Source organism: Musa acuminata, chromosome BXJ2-5, assembly GCF_036884655.1.
Source record: "Musa acuminata AAA Group cultivar baxijiao chromosome BXJ2-5, Cavendish_Baxijiao_AAA, whole genome shotgun sequence".
In the NCBI taxonomy this organism is placed as follows: domain Eukaryota; kingdom Viridiplantae; phylum Streptophyta; class Magnoliopsida; order Zingiberales; family Musaceae; genus Musa; species Musa acuminata.
In genome coordinates this window covers 6,106,620-6,125,333 of record NC_088342.1, presented here as the reverse complement: position 1 = coordinate 6,125,333, position 18,714 = coordinate 6,106,620, and the positions used below count along the sequence as shown (strand labels likewise).

The 18,714-nt window shown below is 42.4% G+C and overlaps 2 protein-coding genes across 4 annotated transcripts; one reads left to right on the top strand and one right to left on the bottom strand.

Moving 5' to 3' along the window:
* Positions 1 to 6,559: 6,559 nt before the first annotated feature.
* On the top strand, positions 6,560 to 14,054 carry LOC103984261 (U-box domain-containing protein 44). 3 transcript variants are annotated; one of them, XR_671641.3, is made up of 6 exons: positions 6,560 to 7,083; positions 7,175 to 7,969; positions 8,231 to 8,537; positions 9,221 to 9,691; positions 11,814 to 13,377; positions 13,734 to 14,054. XR_671641.3 is itself a non-coding variant. In XM_009401723.3 (5 exons), the coding sequence occupies exons 1-5, from the start codon at positions 6,643 to 6,645 to the stop codon at positions 12,929 to 12,931; spliced, it is 3,132 nt and encodes a 1,043-aa protein (XP_009399998.2). In that variant the 5' UTR covers positions 6,560 to 6,642; the 3' UTR covers positions 12,932 to 13,494. The 3 variants fall into 3 exon arrangements, 1 of the variants encoding a protein (XP_009399998.2); XR_671640.3 differs by having other exon boundaries at positions 13,731 to 14,054; XM_009401723.3 differs by lacking the exon at positions 13,734 to 14,054 and having other exon boundaries at positions 11,814 to 13,494.
* Positions 14,055 to 14,250: 196 nt separating this feature from the next.
* On the bottom strand, positions 14,251 to 15,905 carry LOC103984260 (jasmonate-induced oxygenase 2-like). The gene is made up of 3 exons (XM_009401722.3): positions 15,318 to 15,905; positions 14,923 to 15,253; positions 14,251 to 14,611 (listed from the first exon to the last, which is right to left on the bottom strand). Exons 1-3 carry the CDS (start codon positions 15,812 to 15,814, stop codon positions 14,366 to 14,368), a joined length of 1,074 nt encoding a protein of 357 aa, XP_009399997.2. The 5' UTR covers positions 15,815 to 15,905; the 3' UTR covers positions 14,251 to 14,365.
* Positions 15,906 to 18,714: the final 2,809 nt, after the last annotated feature.

Here is an 18,714-nt window from a genome sequence, read left to right as displayed (position 1 = left end):
CATCGAAGAGGTTGAGTTGAAAATTCTCCCTCGACATCGATCTATTATATAGGATCAACGAATGCAACTCGACTCTAGCTCGAGGCACCCTTGAAGGCTCAGTCACAACCTTAGAGTCGTTCTTTCCAGCGTGATCTCTCTTCCCTATCTACCTCTCCCCCGAGGGACCACTTGGATGATATTGTGTTTTCAGGACTGGATCAAGCCGTGCACTAACTCTCAGGCCATAGCATAAAGGTGCAAAACATTCTTGGCGCTAGAAGAAGGGCATCACTTAGTTGGTGACAAAGGGGGGTTGAGGCTGTCATCAAAGGGCGCCTTGTTGTCCATCGGGACATTATCATCCTCAGGGCAGTAGGCAAAGGAGTCTCACTCAACCTCCAAATCGGGATACTTGGCCTTGAAGCGTGTGAGGGTGTCCATGTACCCTTACTATTACGAGACCTACCCCGACCTCTCTAACTCCCTATGGAAACTGGTCGTCTCCTTGTACTGAGTGATCGCCTCCTTCACCGGCTCGGGAGCAAGACGTTGCTCTTAGGCCAAGGCCCCCTCTACTTCTTAAGTTGTGGTCTGGGCCATCTTGAGCTCCTACAGCTCATCCTACAGGACTTGGTTCCTTCCTCAATTGTCCTTTAACTACTACTTGGACTCGTCGAGTCTCTGGTTGATGTTCCTGAGTTCTTGCTTGGCCCACTCCAACTGTTTAGCCAGGTCAGTAGCCTATGCCTCCACCTCGACCATAATAGTAGGTTCGACCCCTCCTCTAGCTCCTTAATTTTAGCTCAGAGCTCCTTAACAATCTCGAACAACTGATCAATTATCACCCTCACGTCATGGACTCAATCCACTAAGCCTATCATGTAATGTTACTGTTGCACAGCATGAGCAGACCAACATCAGCAAACCTCTAAGGAGGAACTTAATGCATGAGGCATAAGAGTTCGAGACTACTCATTATGACTATGCTTCAAGTGCAACTACTAATTAGCACCTTCGAGGATGAGCAGTATATCTGCTTTGCCAACAGGGGGAAGAAAGCCCCTCAGCAATACTCCATTGTGTCCACCCCATCAACCCACACCTTTTGTTCGTGTGTGAGATTCACCCACCGTGGTTCCAATGGGGTATCTGATGTCAGTTCCGAGAGGTTAGCCATCTATAGGGTCATGAAAGGCTAGGTCTTAGCCCTACACAAGTCTTGCATTAACCTTGGGTGTGATGCTTTCTTCCTAGACCACCTTGCCTTGGGAATGAGCAGGGTATGCCCCCTCGAGCATGGCCTGCAGTGGGAGCACCACCTTGAGCCAACATATATGGGATGTCAGCTAGTTCCTCAACAGAACCCTAACAAACTTCAACCCCTTGAAGAGTTCCTTCAGAGCATGACACCTTTCGCACCATGAACTTCTGCCTCTTCTTCAACCATTTCGAGTTGCCACGACTTGACCGAGGTGTGTCGAGGGCTTCCATTGATGGCTCGCGAGTAGGAGGTGGTGCTAGCCATAGAGTCCTAGAGTCAAATGCATGAGCTGCCCCCTTCATGCTTTTAAGGTCCATGCCTATAAACCTAAGACAGTAGGATACAAGATCAATATCGGCATCGAGAAACATATAAAGAAAAATCTATGTCATACCCCGAGGGGCTGGGCTGAGACCCGCTCTAACCAAGCAGTTCTTATTCATCCTGATCACCGCCTTGGAGGAAGAAAGGATCTCCTTCAGGCGCTTAACATGCTCAGTCTCCTTGTCCAATAGGAAGGGAGGATTATTGTTGATATCTTTTCCGACCATTCGAGGCCAAACCCCCACCCCTGACTGGCGTTGATGAAGAAGTAGCATGACTTCCAACCCTTATTATTTAAAGGGGTGTCGTTCACATTGAAGCCTCCTCAGGCGGCCAGAAAGTAGTCGCCCTACCCCTTACACAGCCTTAAGCAAGCAGAGAAGAGGGTTTGAGTTGGGCTGATCCCTGTTCCCTGACATTGCCCGATGAACGCCACAAGTTGGGCGTCATCTGGGAAGGCGAGATCTGCCACCATTGCAGACATAACTTATGACCGGGTGGAGTATAAGACAAAGTCCTGCTTCAAAGGTGTCACGAGATAGCTCGAATAGATTTGGGAATGGGTCATATGAGTATCGCCTAAGCTGAGGAACTTGCAACTCATACTTAGCCGAGATGTAGTACCGTGACTGAAGCCGCTCCACAAGCGATGTCGTCACAACCGAGTCATAGTTGTGGGCATCATTCATGCTCTCTGAGGTCTGGACGACCTTGACATCCGTTAAGGACATGCTCCCCAGGGATGAGCTTACCTGCTCTACCCTTAGACTACTTGAGGACAAAACATGGACCTTGATTGGAACCCAACTAGATGAACTAGAAGAAGAGGGGGAAGGATAAGACATTCCGACCTGTGGAAGAGTGACTAAATTGCAATGAAGTAAGACGACCCAACACGCCCCACTCGAAGCACTAAATGTAGGAAAATCTAGGATGACATCACATGCATAGCAGAAGAATGTAAAACAAAAATCCCAGATTTTCTAAAAAGGTGTTCGTAGTCGTATGAAGAATGGTGCGCAAAAACTTACGAAACTAAAAAACACGTGTGAGATAGTTGTGTTATCTAGGGAGATCATATATCCTTAAAATCCTACGGATCTGTGACTCTCTAGTGGTGATCCACACGATATGGCCTACGAACACGCTCCTTAAATCGCTATCTAAATTTCTACACTTGTTGGCTGAGGATAAGAAGGGGAGAGGAGAATAGGAGGTGGTAGCCAAGAAGGCCCTAGCCTATGGCCTTTTGGTTTTCTCCTATTTATAGAGGTCCTATATCAATTTAACCATAATGGATCCTACCATATTGGGTACTGTATCTCCATTCAACTATCCAAGTCTCTTAGATTAGTGGGTCTCTACCCAATAATCTTTTATTGGCTCCCATTGGATCTTATTCATAAAATCCAATAATTCAGAAGCTTATTGGATATCCAATAAGATATGGGCTCCAACAGATATCTCATATCCGAACCTTTACCCGTCGTAACACCTACCATATGTATGTGACCCTCTAGGCCCAATATCAAACTGGTTGTGTGTTATATCTATCAAAACTCCTTCTGACTCAGCGAATTATTATCTTCATAATAATTCACTTGATTCGTCGACTACGGATGTACTAGCCACTCCGTCGTAGTCCTCAAACGATATAGGAGAATCCAATCTATTATACCTATTTGTTATCAATTATTATATATCTATAGTCCCTCATATATCTAGCATCCCAGATATCATATATCGGGCATGGTGCTATCAAGCTCATACAGTTTTTACTTGAGTCTCACTCTAATTGGAGTCTCCCGTAGAACTCTTTCTCTCTCAATCCGAATGACTCCGACTAGAGATTTGTCTGAGCAAGAACACATGAAAGATCCTTTCATGATACCAAGAGTGGATGATCATCTATCGACACTCAATAGCCATCGTAAGGTTGGTTGTCACTCTCGATAATTGGTTGTATTAGATCTGAAACTTCCAAACCTTTAAGTTCGGTGTCAAAGGGTACAGTACTCATATAAAACATTCTTGGTGTCTCAAGTCTATGGACCAGATATACCTCTGGGATGATAGAATCGCTATATGATAATAAGGTATCATAAACTATCCAACATTCCGTGAGTAGATCAATTAGTGAACTCATTCTCCAATGAGCACCTATGCTATATCCCTAGTGTCCCCACACGAGCAATTATGAGACCAGCCATCTCCATCATAATGATGAGTATATAGTACACCAATCTGTTCAGTTATTTCGATGTTCCTCTCAAGTAACATATAGCCGAGATTATTTATGGTGTGTTTAAAGGTGAATCGGTCTCAATATCATGATCTCATCACGATCCGATTCTCATTGCATGGATCAATGAAAATCATAATAGATTAATGCAACAAGCAATATAATATGATAAAATACTAAATAATATAATAAGTAAAAATGTGTGTATGTTATGTCACATATGTCATCACTCACGTGATTGGTTTATAGGACACCTATGACTAGCACTAACAAATCTTGAGGTATAAAGAGGAGTAGAAAGAGCCAAGGAGTTTAATAGGTCTCCTCTCCAACCATTCACCCTCTATCATCAAGGCTGCCACCCCATTTGATGCAATCCTTTCAGATCCCCAAGGGTGGCAAATGTCCAATCCTCTATAATGGCACCTCGAAGAAACCCCCGTAAAGCCAAAAAGTTCCAGCCTCATCGTGATGAAGTGATGCTTTGAGTTCTATAGAAACAACATGAACTCATAGGACTACACGACCAAAAAAAAGGGAGGGGTGCCCACCAGACTAGGCCCGCCATAATGGAAGATCAAGGTCAGCCACGGTGACACCATCAGGTCAAGCATGCTTGAGTTGTGCAAATCGGGAAAGATATAGTGGAAGATTCGGGGCCCACCACTACAAGGCCATCAGATCAAGCGTGCTCGAGTTGTGTAGATCAAGAAGGAGGTAGCGGAAGGCCCACCATGGTGAGGTCATCAAGCCAAATGTGCTCGAGTTGTGCATATCAGGGAGGAGGTAGTAAAAGATTCAAGGCCCACCATGACGAGGCCATTGAGTCGAATGTGCTTGAGTTGTGCAGATCGGGAAGGAGGTAGCGACTTATATAAGGCTTGCCACGACGAGACCATCGGACCAAATGTACCCGAGTTGTATAAATCGGGAAGGAGATAGCGGAAGATCAAAGCCTGCCACGGTGAGGTCATTAGGCCAAATGTGCATGAGTTGTATAGATCTGGTAGTGGAAGGTTCAGGGCCCACCATGACGAGGCCATCGGGTTGAGTGTGCCCGAGTTGTGCAGATCGGGAATGAGATATCAGAAGATCCAAAGCCCACCATGGTGAAGCCATCTGGCTAAATGTGCCCAAGTTGTGTAGATTGGGAAGGATGTAGCGGAACATCAAGGTCCGCAATAGTGAAGCCATCGGGCTGAATGTGCCTAAGTTATGTAGATCGGGAAGGAGATAGTGGAGAATCGAAGCCCACCATCGTGAGGTCACCAAGCAAAATCATCTCGAGATGTGCAAGTTAGGAGAAAGAAGAACCCCACTATGATAAAGTTGTGAAGAAAAATGTGTCTGAGGTGTGTAGATTGAAAAAAGAAAAAAGCCCACCACGACGAAACCACAAAACGAAATATGTCTGAGATATGTAAGTCAGGAGGAGGAGCTAGCCGTAATGTGCTCGAGGCACTTGAATCATGATAACGAGATCCACATCAGGACATCTATTGCAACAACACCACCAAAGAGCACTCGAGACATTTGAATCAATGGGATCCGACCTAAGCCATTAGATGACATACCTTAAGCTCCTCTATGAGGTACCCGAAGCACACCTTCAGGGAGGACAAATGATAAGGAAGATTCCAACACTAACCATGGGTCACTAGCTAGCAGCCATCGTGGAACACAATGCGACATCTATTAGACTCAGAATGAAGTTGACTTGGCAAGTGACGCACTTCCAACCAGCTCTGCGTCGCACGGGGGACTGTACGAGTCGATGTCGTGCCATAGTAACCCGAACGGGTTGACCTACGTTGTAGGGGACGTACGAGTCGATTGCCCACATGACCGCACCGCAAGAGGTATCAACAGTCATTATCAATCATTATACCCCCCCGACCACCTCTATAGGTATAAATACCGATTCCCTATCCAATGAGAGGGGATGAATTATCCATAGACTAACTTGAGCATCAAAAAGGTTGAATTGGGAATTCCCCCCAACATTAACTTGTTGTGCAGGATCCTAACGTAAATCGAGTGCGACTTGACTCTACCTTCGGGCACTCTTGAAGGCTTGGTCATAGCCTCATAGCCATCCTTTCTAGCACGGTCTTGTTTTTCCATTCATCTCTCTCTTGAGATCACCTGGACGACCTTATGCTTTTAGGACTGGATTAAGCTATACCGACTCTCAGGCCACGACGACGTAAAGGTGTAAAACAACACCCACAAAAATAGTGTGTTGATTGAAGATAAATAGATATATTTGTATTTTCATCATATTATTATATTTTATATTAAGCATTATTATGGATATCCTTGGGCATTTGTTGGATGTGGTTAAATAGGTCAGATTAGCTTACCGTATGGGCCAGATTGGGTCCGATCCGTTGACGCTGTCTTCTCGTCCAACACCACGAACCGGTCGGACCAAATCCCGTACACGGACCGAACCACCGGAGACGGGTTCAAAGTCCAAGCCCAACGTTGTGACGCGCGAAGACCTTGACTCAGTGGAGGACTCTCCCGAGTCAACCATTTCGAGGTACTCTCACCCGCGGAACAGCAATCAAATCGTCTCTCCCATCAACGTACCGACATGAGCTCCGCGGTACCACTTCCTACGTATATTCTTATCTCTCATCAGAGACAGGAAATGTAAACATCAACATTTTATTGGCTGAAGCTTCAGGACGCACCAATACTATTTCTCACATTTTGTAGATCCTGCTTCGTCAAAGACAGGTGACCCGAACACCCTAAGCAACGTCTTATTATAACCCGAACGCCACTCACGGTCGTCGTATTTCTGGCTCGCTTTGACGTCGCGAAGATGACGTCACCCGGCGGAACGGCGGCGGCCGCGCTCGACTCCATCGCTCGCTCCTTGGCCGAGATATGCGGCGACTGCGATGGCGGAGGGGATCACCGATGGGACCCGCCGCGACGCTTTTCTGACTTCGCCCGACGGCTAGAGGCGGTCGTCCGCGGCCTCGCTGGCGCGCCGGAGCTGTTGTCCTCCCCGGCCGTCCGCACCGCCCTCGGGGGCGTTGCCGCGGATCTCGATGCGTCCCGTCCCACCCTCTCCGTTTACCGTGGTCGGAGCCCCATCTACATCCTCATCCATTGCGTCCCCCTCTCCGACGCTCTCCGCGGTCGCGTTGCCTCCCTCGCGGCATGGCTTGCCCTCCTCGACTCCCCGCTAGCCTCCCTTCCGGACTTACGCAAGAAGGCCACCGACCTCTCCCGCGACATGGACCAAACCGATCTCAAGGTTTTATTTCCCCCTTCGATCTCTGTCCCTCATCCTTCTTTGATCCCGATCCGATCCCCCCCCTAAGAAACAAAATGTAACTTCGATTCAGGTGACGGAGACCGAGGAGAGGGTTTACTCAAGCCTCCAAAGGGAAGCAAAAGAGGTGGTCCAGAGCAGCAAGGCCGTGCAAAGTGCCACCGTCATGGACCTCGCTCGCGCCCTCGGAATCGATCCTGCTGATCACGGCAAGCTCGGGGAGCAAATCAAGCTCTTGAGAGCCGACCTCTCTGGCCTTAGCTCCTTGGCCGAGAGACGGATCCTGATCTCTCTTGAGAAGATCTTGGATGACTGGTCAAAGGAGCCCTGCATTGCTGATGGCTTGGTCACTGCCAACTTCGAGGAAGAAGCCCAGATTCCGCCCTTTAAGAATTTCCTTTGTCCCCTCACCAAGGGGGTGATGAAGGACCCCGTGGTTCTCGAATCGTCCCAAACATATGAGCGCGCAGCTATCTGTCATTGGTTTGATCGCTGCTTGGAGGATGGGCGTGACCCGACCTGCCCCGTCACAGGGAAGGTGCTCCATTCGCTGGAACTGAGGCCCAACATTGGACTTGCGGGTGCAATCGAAGAGTGGGTTAATCGCAATGTTGAAATCCAGATAAACTCAGCATTGCAGTATCTCGCTGAAGAATCTTCTTGCCCGGTGGAGTGCATATTGACGGTGCTGGATAATGTTTATAGGATCTCGGAGGAGCACCCATCGTGCCAGTACAAGGTGAGGAATGCAGGAATCGTCGCTCTCGTGGTGAAGTTGCTGAAGGACCAGTCAAGTAGGATGGGATCGGAGTTGAGAGGCAAGACCCTAATGGCCATGCATAGCATGGCAAAAGATGGCGAAAGCAAGGTAATTCGACATGCCTGTGATTTTCCAACATGAGCAGATCCTGATTGTTCTATACTAGAGATAAGTAGTTCACTTATTGCTTTGGAACACTGGCTATTTACTCGGTCAAATAGGCAAACGTTAGCTCTACTTACTGATCCTTTGATTTAAGCTGGGGCCATACATTATTTTTGAGAAAGCAGCTTCACTTGTTTCAAGTGCTTATCTGAGTTTTCATGAATATATCATAAAGTAATATTAACATTAGGAAATTTTGTGTAGCTAATCATGCTTGAACAAGGTATTACTAGACTGGCAATACGAAGCCTTACTGGGCGGTCAGAAATGGAAAAAGAGTATGCTTTGAAGCTATTGCTTGAATTCTCCATTGATACAGACTGTTGCACCAGAATAGCACTGGAGAAAGGGGCTTTAGTTCTTCTCTCGAGTATGGCTGCAAATTCAGACCATCCCACATCATCCAATTTAGCTGAAGAAGTACTAAAAAACTTGGAAAAAGTGGAGGACAATGTTCAGCACTTAGCCATGGCTGGAAGGTTTCAACCATTAGTGGCTCGGTTGTGCAATGGTATGGCTCCAACTTTTCAGTGTAAACTGTTCAATTTGAGTTGATAATTACTCCATCTGTAGCAGGATCTATCCAATATTCATCATATGTTACTTTTCTTGTATGTATAAAAGAGTTTTTCATTCTTCTAACATGCTTGGGCATTCAATTAGTAGTTGTTCCCAACAATCAACAGAGATATCTTTACCAGAATGAATAAATATGGGTCTGTATCTTTCTTTCTTGTTACTTTTGAACACTTCATGTGGTACCAGATATCATTTTGAGTGATGCCAAGTTATAATAGTTTCTTTTTTTCCTGTTGTAGTTTACATAATTTAGAGTGCTGCATTGTGAGGTTGACCGTTTTGCTTGAAAACCCAATAGTACCATGAAATCCTTGCCACTTTTGGAAACTTCTTATGATCTCACTATATGATGCATGCAATATTAGTTGATCCCAAAAATAATGGTGAGATACCCATCCAAGTTTATAGATTTACTTTGTAATGCAATTAATAACTACTATATACCGTCTCCTCTAAAAAACTCTTTGCTTTGTGCCTGTCGAATATGTGCCTGCTTCCAAATCTTTTTCCACTTCCAATATAATAAACAAATGAAAATGAAGATGACAAGAATTATTATTATTATTCCTATAAGTATCTTTTGTTTTCTTCAGCTAATATTTCTATGGATCATAGGCACTGTGGATGTTAGACTGGAGATTGCAACTCTTGTGGGAAAAATGAGTTTAACAAACAATGGAAAAGACTATATTGCTAGACAAGGAGGTCGAATACTGATCAATATGCTCTCATCCAACCAAGAGCAGCAGGAAGCTAGTTTGCATGCCTTGTATAATCTGTCAACCTTGGATGACAATGCTGCTATACTAGTTGATTTTGGAATACTTCCAACACTTATGGATATTCTTTTTGCGACACAGCAAGATGCTCCATCTGAGATTAAAGAATTGGCGGCATCAACAGTTGCAAACATTGTCTCCATATCTGGGCACTGGGAACTATCATTTGGCGATAAAGAAGGACATCAAATACAATCAGAATTTATTATCCGAAAGCTACTGGATGTTCTGTCTCATTCACCTTGCAAATGCCAGGCTGCTGTTCTTCATATTCTATGTGGCATTGCTTCTTCTCCCAGAGCATCAGGTATGCTTCACAACTGAGATTAAATACACTATTTGATGTTCTAGGTTCTTTACTCATTAAATTGTCAATTGAAAAGGAAAAGTATTGAGACATTAGGCTTCAAAAGGGTTGGAATGTTTTTCAGAAATTACCAGGTCAAAAAAAAAAAATCATTGTTTGCTCCAGCTATTTTACCTTAAAACCCATGTTGTAGGACTACTAAGTGTCATCTTCCTATACAAACCAAAAATTTTAGAAACTGGGTGTTAAAACTGTCACTTTTAGGGTTTAATCTTGAATTCTTAGATAGAAATGCTTTCTTCCTTTTTTTTTTTCTGTCATACACAAAAAATGATTCTAATGATATCTTTGTTCTCGTGAAGTAAATTATTACATTGTGCGAATCATTGAATATAAACTTCTAATTCATAATAGGACAAAAGATAATGCACTAGGATTTCCATTTCATGTATCAAAATTATATCTATTTTTGACCGAACAAAGACATACTAATCAGCACAGTCCTGAAAGGCCCGCTTGTTGACCAACAGAAGCCAATGGCATTGGAAGTATGCATGGTTTAAAATGATGATCCGACTAGTACATACAGATTGGATCATATACCTTGGTACAGCTTGGTTTAACAGTCATTTTAATTTTCTATAATTTTATTCAGCAGTATTGGATGTTTGGTATGCCAATCATCATAACACCATGCCCTTTTGGGGCATGAGTTTCAGCGAACTCTACTGGAATCCACTGAATCTGGTTCATTCCAACCAGCTAGTCACCTGTCAAGAAGAATATGAGCAGGGCCAATAGGTAATTATAAAAGAGGAAATTAGAAGATGGGAAGAGGAAAGAGAATAAAAAAAAGACATAAGTCTATTAAACCTGACTAGCAAAGTGGGCTCCTGTCTGGATATCTAGGTTCACATGTTATGTCTGCTTGTGCCTTGCAGCTTAACCTAAATTCAGCAAAGCGGATTCTTGTATTATCTATTTTTTCCTGTTCCTTTTATTTTGCTTCTCTTTAGTAATTTTTACCATTTTGCCGTAATCTTGTTACTTTTGTTTTCAATTGGCATTTGTTTGTAATTTCTGGACCAAAGAGATTAGCATATACTCTGTTTTTTTAACTAGTGTGTGTGTGTGCATGTGTGTGTGTATGCACTCTTGTCTGCTTGCTATATGCTTAAGTGTAATTGAATGCACTTTGCTGTCGTTTCAACAACCAGGTTAGTTTGTTTCACTTGACACCATTTTTCATTGTTGACTCAAGATCGATCGATCAATCAGCTTAATATATGATACAATGGTGAGCCTTTGCAACAAAATTTCTAGTAATTCAGACTGATTGCAAGCAGATATATGGAATCATAAATTTTATTTAGATGTTATGAAGATAAAAAACTAAATTAAGTACATTTAGAAAATGCAACATTTCAAAATGCACCAGGATATATAACAGATTGTAGCAATCTAACTTATACTTGATACAGAAAGCATGTCAGATTTTAAGTAATATAAATCAAGAATATGTGATAAAGTGCATATGGTATGAGATTAGAGAGACAGAAATTGCTGACTAAGCGAATACAAAGAATGGCAGAGAAGAAAGGATGAAATTAAAGGCAAGGGAGATGGTAACATCAGTAAGAGAAAACCCACCATGCCAACATTTTTTTTTATAAATCATAAAATGTTGATGTATGAGTTGAATAAGTTGCCATATTTTTTTAAGGCATTAGGCCACCTAGACTGAGAGTTAAAAGGCACAAAAGATGAGTAAGAGTCATCCAACTGTAGTATATTCTGAGGATTTTGTTAGTTGTTAGAATTCATGGAGAAATTTCTGATAAAATTAAAATATTAGAATAACTGAAATAAAACACTCAAAAAGTCAATTTGTTTTAATTGATTATATATATTGAAGCTGAATTTCAGTTCTATGGTGAATCCATCCTGCATCATACTTCAACTTGGAAACAATGACAGTGGTATTTCTTACTTCAACTTGGAAACAATGATAGTGGTATTTCTTTTCTATTAAGTTGATAGTATTGCTTTTAATTAAATAGATAAATATTTGCATTTCTGAATCACCACTGTGTAATTCCTCTTATTATTTCTACGGATACAGATATGGCAGCTTCTTGTATTGAAAGTAGTGGTGGCCTTAAAATTGTAGTACAGTATATTGAATACTCAGAGATTGACCATAGAGTGAATGCTTTTAGACTTCTAAACCTGTTATCTGAAAAGCTGGGGCAAGTTCTTGCTGAAGAACTTAGAGCTTCTAACAAGATTGTCTCACTCAAGGGAAAATTGCTAGATGCTCATAGCTCTCTTGAGGAGAGATGTGAAGTTGCAGGGCTACTTGCCAACCTTCCCATCTTAGATGATGAAGTGAAGACAGTTCTCGGATCCGATCTTCTTACATGGATAATTAGTCACATTAGAGAGGAACAATCCATTTCTTCTGGAAGGAACTCTAAAAAGGTCAGAAGAATGTTGGAAGGGCTTCTTGGCCTTCTATTGCATTATGCAAAGACTCCCGACCCAACAATAATTACCCTAGTCCAAGAAAATCAGTTCATGAGAATCTTTCGAGAACAACTGAACAGTCGTCCACATAGCAGAGCAAAGCAGCGAGCTGTCCTTGGTCTGAAATACCTTTCTGAGTTTGCAAGGGTATCAGTAGCCACTGATCTCTTAGAACCTCAACCACCCCGTGGACTTTGTTCTCCCTTGGTGTTATTATGTGGAATGGCACCAATGGTTCCTATATTATGTCCACTACATAATGTTCCATGTGACGGAAACAGCTCTTTTTGTTTACTAAAAGGAAATGCAGTCAAGCCACTGATTGATCTTATGAATGATGAGAATGTAGACGTTCAGTTAGCTGCAGTGGAAGCACTTTCCACGATTCTTTCAGATGTTCAAAACCTTAAGAATGCAAAAGAAGAGCTGGAACAGCTTGGACTTTTTAGAGCTGCAATATACCTTTTCAAAGAGGTTCGACCAGGAAAACTTCAAGAAAAAGTGGCACTGATGGTAGAAAGGTTCTTTCAAGTTGAGGCCCTTGCTCAAGATTATTCAACCGATCAAGATCTTGTGATGGCATTGGTTGGAGCTATGAAGCATGGGAATGCCAACACCAAGAAGCATGCTCAGGATGCTCTGGCCAACTTGAGAGTGTTGTCTGGTGTAGGAGGCAAACCAAGTTCAAATCATGGTAAAAGAAGTAACAGATGACTCATCCCTTCGATGACTCATAACTTCTTAATAGACTGAGTGTATTATGGTTTGTACCAGCGAAAATACTTTGTGAAGGAGACCCACGGAAATGCAAACTTATTAGATTCTGAATCGATCATGGTTTTTTGTGGAAGTTAGCTCATTGTTGGAAACAACAGCAGGGACAGACTCTGAGGCACCAAACATGTTCAACATGGAGATGTCTGAGTAAATTTTCTCTGCTGTCAGAATTGATGTACACAGAATAATCACATCATCAGTTGAAACATGAGATTGCGAGGTGCCACTGACCCTAGTACATCTGACCGGCAGTTGGTCAAGACAACCATAAGAAGGTTTTCATGCTGCTGGATGTGTAGCCATTTGATTGCCAAAATGCTGATACTATCACAACGAAGGGTAACAACGCCTGAGAGTGCTGAACCATGATCTTCACAAGAATGGTAAAAACATTTCCTTGAAGGTCTTCCAGTGTACAGAGCAATGGATGAACTTTTTTTCTCTCATTTATATGTCTCATGGAGAACGTACCTCTATCTATTAAGGAACATAACTGATGATGATGATGATGATGATACATAATATATATATATATATATATATATACATACATATATATATATATATATACATACATATACATACATATATACATATATATACATCTTCCACCTGTAAAAGATTGGGAATCGAACTTTCACAGGACTGTGGTTCAGTTTTTGTATGTTATTAAAAGGCCTGCATGTGATATTTTTGTTGTAAATGAAGTCCTAACTAATTTGTAATTGTAACGCAGCAGGAGATTAATTTATGCAACAAAGAATGTTCAAATGGAACATACTTGATGGTTGGCTGTAAACATTCTGCTCTGGAGTAATAACAGCTATTTCATGAATCTATCTGGAAAATTGAGGCCCTGCTGCATGTGATACAAAACTCTAGGAAGCACTCTCACTTTGGAGGCCAATTGGAGCAGGCAGATGTATGATTTGTTTTTGTTACAGAAGCCCTGAAACTTATTTGTTGATGTTTTACCTGATCCATTCATATTGTTTCAAGCTACACTGCCTGATGTATCAATTGCATAAACAATGAATCAGGTCAGTCACAGTTCATCAAATGTTGACCAGCCTTCTTGTGGTAGATTCTGCTATTTTGCTGCTGAGATGTGTTGCGTTAGCTACGTTCATGAGAACTGACACAACAATAGAAATCAAGCACAATAATAGTGGATCATGTACTTTGCTATCGTCATCTTAATTTGTAGGTATAACGCTGCCAATCCAAGAAACAGCCGTCCTTAAAACTACAATTCATGGAGTCAACTTTCTGCAAATTTTATTTGACTTATCTCTCAATATACTCAAATTCAAACCCTATTAAAATCGAATGTAACTTAATATTCGATAACATTATTACGATATCTTCACATCAGTAAAGCTTGAGGGACTTCATTTGGGATTTGCCACTCGGGCCTCTCTTCCTCACATACATCCTGTACTCGTTGAAGGTGATGCATGGATACAGTGGAGGCAGCTGCGGCGTGAGAAGCTCTGGCGCAGGTCCGATGGCCACATCTCCCTCCGGATTGTAGAAGAAAGCAATGGAGAGTCGCTCGTCTTTTGAGTTAGCTATCACCCGATGGTCCACACTCTTGTAGATCCCATTGCTTATCACCTGTTGAGCAAAACGAACACGATGATCTCAAATCCTGGAGTATGACTGAAGTCGATCATCGTCTTCAGATGACATGGCGAGGGGGATGTATGATATGATTCAAGTATGGTGTAATGTTAGGAAAGAGAGGAGTTGATGCAAGTCAACTTCGTTGAGTATTGCAAACAGTGTGTCGGCCACATTTCGAAGGAACCAATGAAGCATCGGAGCTATCAGTTCCAACTTTCGTGCCCAAAGTTTTCGTGCTTTCTTGCTTCGTGCTCACGTACGTCATGCATGCAAATCGTAGTGGGGGATTGGAAGCAGATGACCTCGATCTGGTCGGCGACGTTGACGATGAAGGCGCCGGGGACAGGCCGGACGGTGAGCCACGCGCCGTCCTTGCGAACTTGGAGCCCCTCGACGTGGTCGTCGGCGAGGAGCACCGTCAGGCCTCCGGGATCGGAGTGCGGGGAGAGGCCGAGGGTGAGCTCCGGCTGCGGGCATTTGGGATATAGGTTCACTCTCACGCATGAGGCGGTGCCGTCGCCGCCGAACGCCCTCCGGAGGTACTCCTCGTCCAAACCTAAGCCCATCGACAGCACCCTCAGCAGCACCCCGCAAAGCTTGAACACCTCGCCGCCGTACTCCTCGGTGACCTTCCTGCTCCCACGCAATCATCAGACAAGAAACTAAATCTCAAGCTAATGCGGTGGTAGCTACACACCTCAGGGTGCTCGGACGAGCCGGCCAGTGTCGGTCATGGCTCTTGATGGACAGGGGAAGGAGATGAAGGAAATAGTAATCTCCCCAATCTAAAACAGCGCCCTTCTCGACGCCGACGCGGCTGCCGTACCCCTCGTAGGTCGCCGGGGAGTTGGCATACCTCTGCTTCTCATCCAAGGGACGGCGGAAGAACTCCCTCCACACCCCCTTCATCTCTTCCACCAGATCCGGCCTAACGCCGTGGTTGATCACCTGGAAGAAGCCCCACTCCTTGCATGCGTCCCAGATCGCCACCATGGCGGCTCGGCTATCCACCGACCCGTCGTAGATGCCACGCAGATCGACGACCGGCATGGTGAGCCCCCGGTCAAGAGTGGCCTCGAGAGAGGGCCGATCGGATGGCGGTTTCACGTACTTCTCGGGGATAGAGGTCAGGCCGCCGTCCGACAAGGACTGGACGGGGACGACCGGCTCAGGCCACTGTCGGAGGTCATCCATGGCGAAGGTGAGCTGCACAGGGATTAAGGTTTCCAGGTGGTGAGAGGACGATGCACCCTGTTCAGCCTTTTATAGCATGTGGAGGGAGCCGAACCTGGCGATACTGCAATCCCTTCTTACCTTCCTACTACTGACAGTTGTCTAAAGTTGTAGGCGTTCAATTCGTAGTGTTGTTATAAGGTAAGAGAGGGATGTAACGGCGAATGCACATATTCGGCATGAGTTCTTGACGTGAGAATGACCAATGCGTAGCATATCAATTCCTTGCTTTGCCAACGTGAATTCAAAGCTGAAATCTGTGTATTACCAATCCAACTCAAACGGGTTGGATACACATATATCTGAGGGACAATGCTTTGCATCCAAATTCGACTAACCACGATTCATCTATCTATCCGCAATGATGCTCTTTTGAATCTGATATTTGTCGTTTGTTTCTCGGCGATTCTCACTCATACTTCCAATGAACACACAACCAATGAAAGATGCGCCGCCGTAGAGGAGGAAGAGACAGAGAGATTCTTTCCTCGTCAAATGAGAGAGAGAGAGAGAGAGAGAGACGGGGGCGAGGATGCCGACGTCTGCTGCGAACATATATGTCTACGTGAAGAGTTCATACACTCCATGGGGACTAATTCATGTCTATCTCCGGCCTTCGTCTTTTCTTTGACATTATGTTTTCAGCCATGTGAGGAATCAACGAGGATTACAGAGCTGAAGAACCGAATTAGAGTCCATTCCCGTGTCGCTTTCTCCGACTCCACTCTCGTCTTCCACGGACTGATTCCTGCTCCGAGTTCCAAGGTTTCCAAGTCCATCACGCATGGGCTGCAACCGCGGATTGCGATTCGACTCGATGATCGCAATGGGATAGTCCTACTTACATGGGAAAGGAATCGATGGACGTCTTCACATAGCATTAAGATTGTAACCGTTCATTAAGATTAATAATTCATGATAATGAATTTATTCATTTATAATAGTTTAAATATTTCAGTTTTTTATTCATAATAAATGAAACCGTTATTTATTTAATATCATTAAAATTCTTCGTTATGATTTAAACGTTAGAAATTTGAATTAATTCTTAACGTTATGAGTTGGTGATAATAAATGTTCTTGATGGGAGAATATCTATATAAATGAGGATTTTGGTCCTTGGGCTCAACATCATATCTTTGAAGTTAAAAGGATTACATATACCATCTAAAACAAGAGTTCTGAGCCGAGAAGTGTCAAAGTTCAAGAAGAAATCGCTGCAGAAATTTTTGACAATAATGGTTGGAGGTATGCTATTTCGTTTCCGCATTAGTTTTATTGTGTTTCTATTATAATGATTTAGAAACACAAGTTGGTATCAAATATTTTTAACAGTTGGTATCAGAGCAAATTGACCTCTGCCTTTAACTGAAAGAGTTTTCATTTTTTATACCATGAATATAGCTTTATTTTATTTTTTTTTAACTTCTTGATATATTTCTTATTGAAAATCATGAGAATATAACTTTTAAATATTTGGAGTTAGTAAAATGCTTATTTATGCATATTTGGTTATATTAATTTATGCTTATGAGTCAATTTTATATGTCTAAAATGTCTAGTGATTAATATAATCTTAATTAATTAGGAATTAGTCACATCATTCTTAATTAATTAAAAATATATATAAAGTTAAAATAAGGATCACATAAGTAATTAGACATTATATTGTGACTGATTATATTTAATATAATAATTATTATCTCACATGATTTTTTATTGTATTAAATATAATTAATCAGGATAAAATATCATATTATTTTCATAATTTACCCGCAAGGATTATAAATTAGAATATAATTTGATAGTTTTATCATAAAGACAATTTGAATCTATTTGAATTAAGAATTTAGCTCGCAATTTTATGTCATGAGATTCATATTTTTTGGCGTGTTTCAGTAAAACATGCAATTTAAACTATTAAGCTTCAAATTTTGACATAAGCGTGTTTGATTTTATGTAGTTTCTCAAACTGTTAATTTCTCTAATATTCGATGTGATATTCCTGAATTTAGGGGTGATAACTATAAAATATAGAAGGAGAGGGTCCTCCTCCATTTAGGGTGGATAGATATTGATTATGCTATTAGGAAAGACGAACCATCTACAGTCACTAATACTAGCACTCCAACCGAGGTCACGTTATATGAGTAATGGGAGTGATCCAATCGACTCAACGTGATGTTTATCAAAACTAGATAACTGTTGGTATACGTGGTTCAGTTGACCAGCATGAAAATGTCCAAGACTTGCTACAAGCTATTGATGAGCAATTCGTCACTTCAAAAAAAAGCACTAGCAAGTACCATAATAATAAATTTTTCATCCCTTAGACTCACCAACGTAAAGGGTGTGTGTGAGCATATAATACAAATGCGAGATATTGTGGTTCAACTTAAGAAACTAGATGTTAATATGTCATAATTTTTCCTGGTGCACTATATTCTGAACACCCTTCCACATCAAAATGGGTATTTTAAGATTTCATACAATACACGTAAGGACAAATGGTTAATCAATGAATTAATGACCATGTGTGTTCAAGAAGAAGAGAGGCTAGTGATGGAACTAGGTGAGAGTGCATTGGTGGTAACCACTCGCGGCAAGAACAAACTGATAAAAATCAAGCCAATCAGAATGCTCATTAATAGGGAAAAAGGTAAAATACAACCCCAAGTTGATATCAAGAAAGAAGCAAAATGTTTCTTTTGTAAAAGGAAGGGACACACGAAAAAGGAACGCACGAAATTCCAACAATGGCTTGAAAAGAAAGGTAAACTAATCTCGTTTGTATGTTATGAATCTAATATGGTTAATATTAATATTAACACCTGGTGAATTGACTCTGGATCAACAATCCA

Excerpts from the sequence above, each read along its gene's own strand:
- LOC103984260 (XM_009401722.3), bottom strand. The coding sequence starts at position 15,814 with ATGGATGACCTCCGACAGTGGCCTGAGCCGGTCGTCCCCGTCCAGTCC. Across the intron at positions 15,254-15,317 it reads GCTCGTCCGAGCACCCTGAG|GAAGGTCACCGAGGAGTACG; the intron begins GTGTGTAGCTAC and ends GCGTGGGAGCAG. Across the intron at positions 14,612-14,922 it reads ACGTCGCCGACCAGATCGAG|GTGATAAGCAATGGGATCTA; the intron begins GTCATCTGCTTC and ends TTTGCTCAACAG.
- LOC103984261 (XM_009401723.3), top strand. The coding sequence starts at position 6,643 with ATGACGTCACCCGGCGGAACGGCGGCGGCCGCGCTCGACTCCATCGCT. Across the intron at positions 7,970-8,230 it reads CAAAAGATGGCGAAAGCAAG|CTAATCATGCTTGAACAAGG; the intron begins GTAATTCGACAT and ends AATTTTGTGTAG. Across the intron at positions 9,692-11,813 it reads TTCTTCTCCCAGAGCATCAG|ATATGGCAGCTTCTTGTATT; the intron begins GTATGCTTCACA and ends CTACGGATACAG.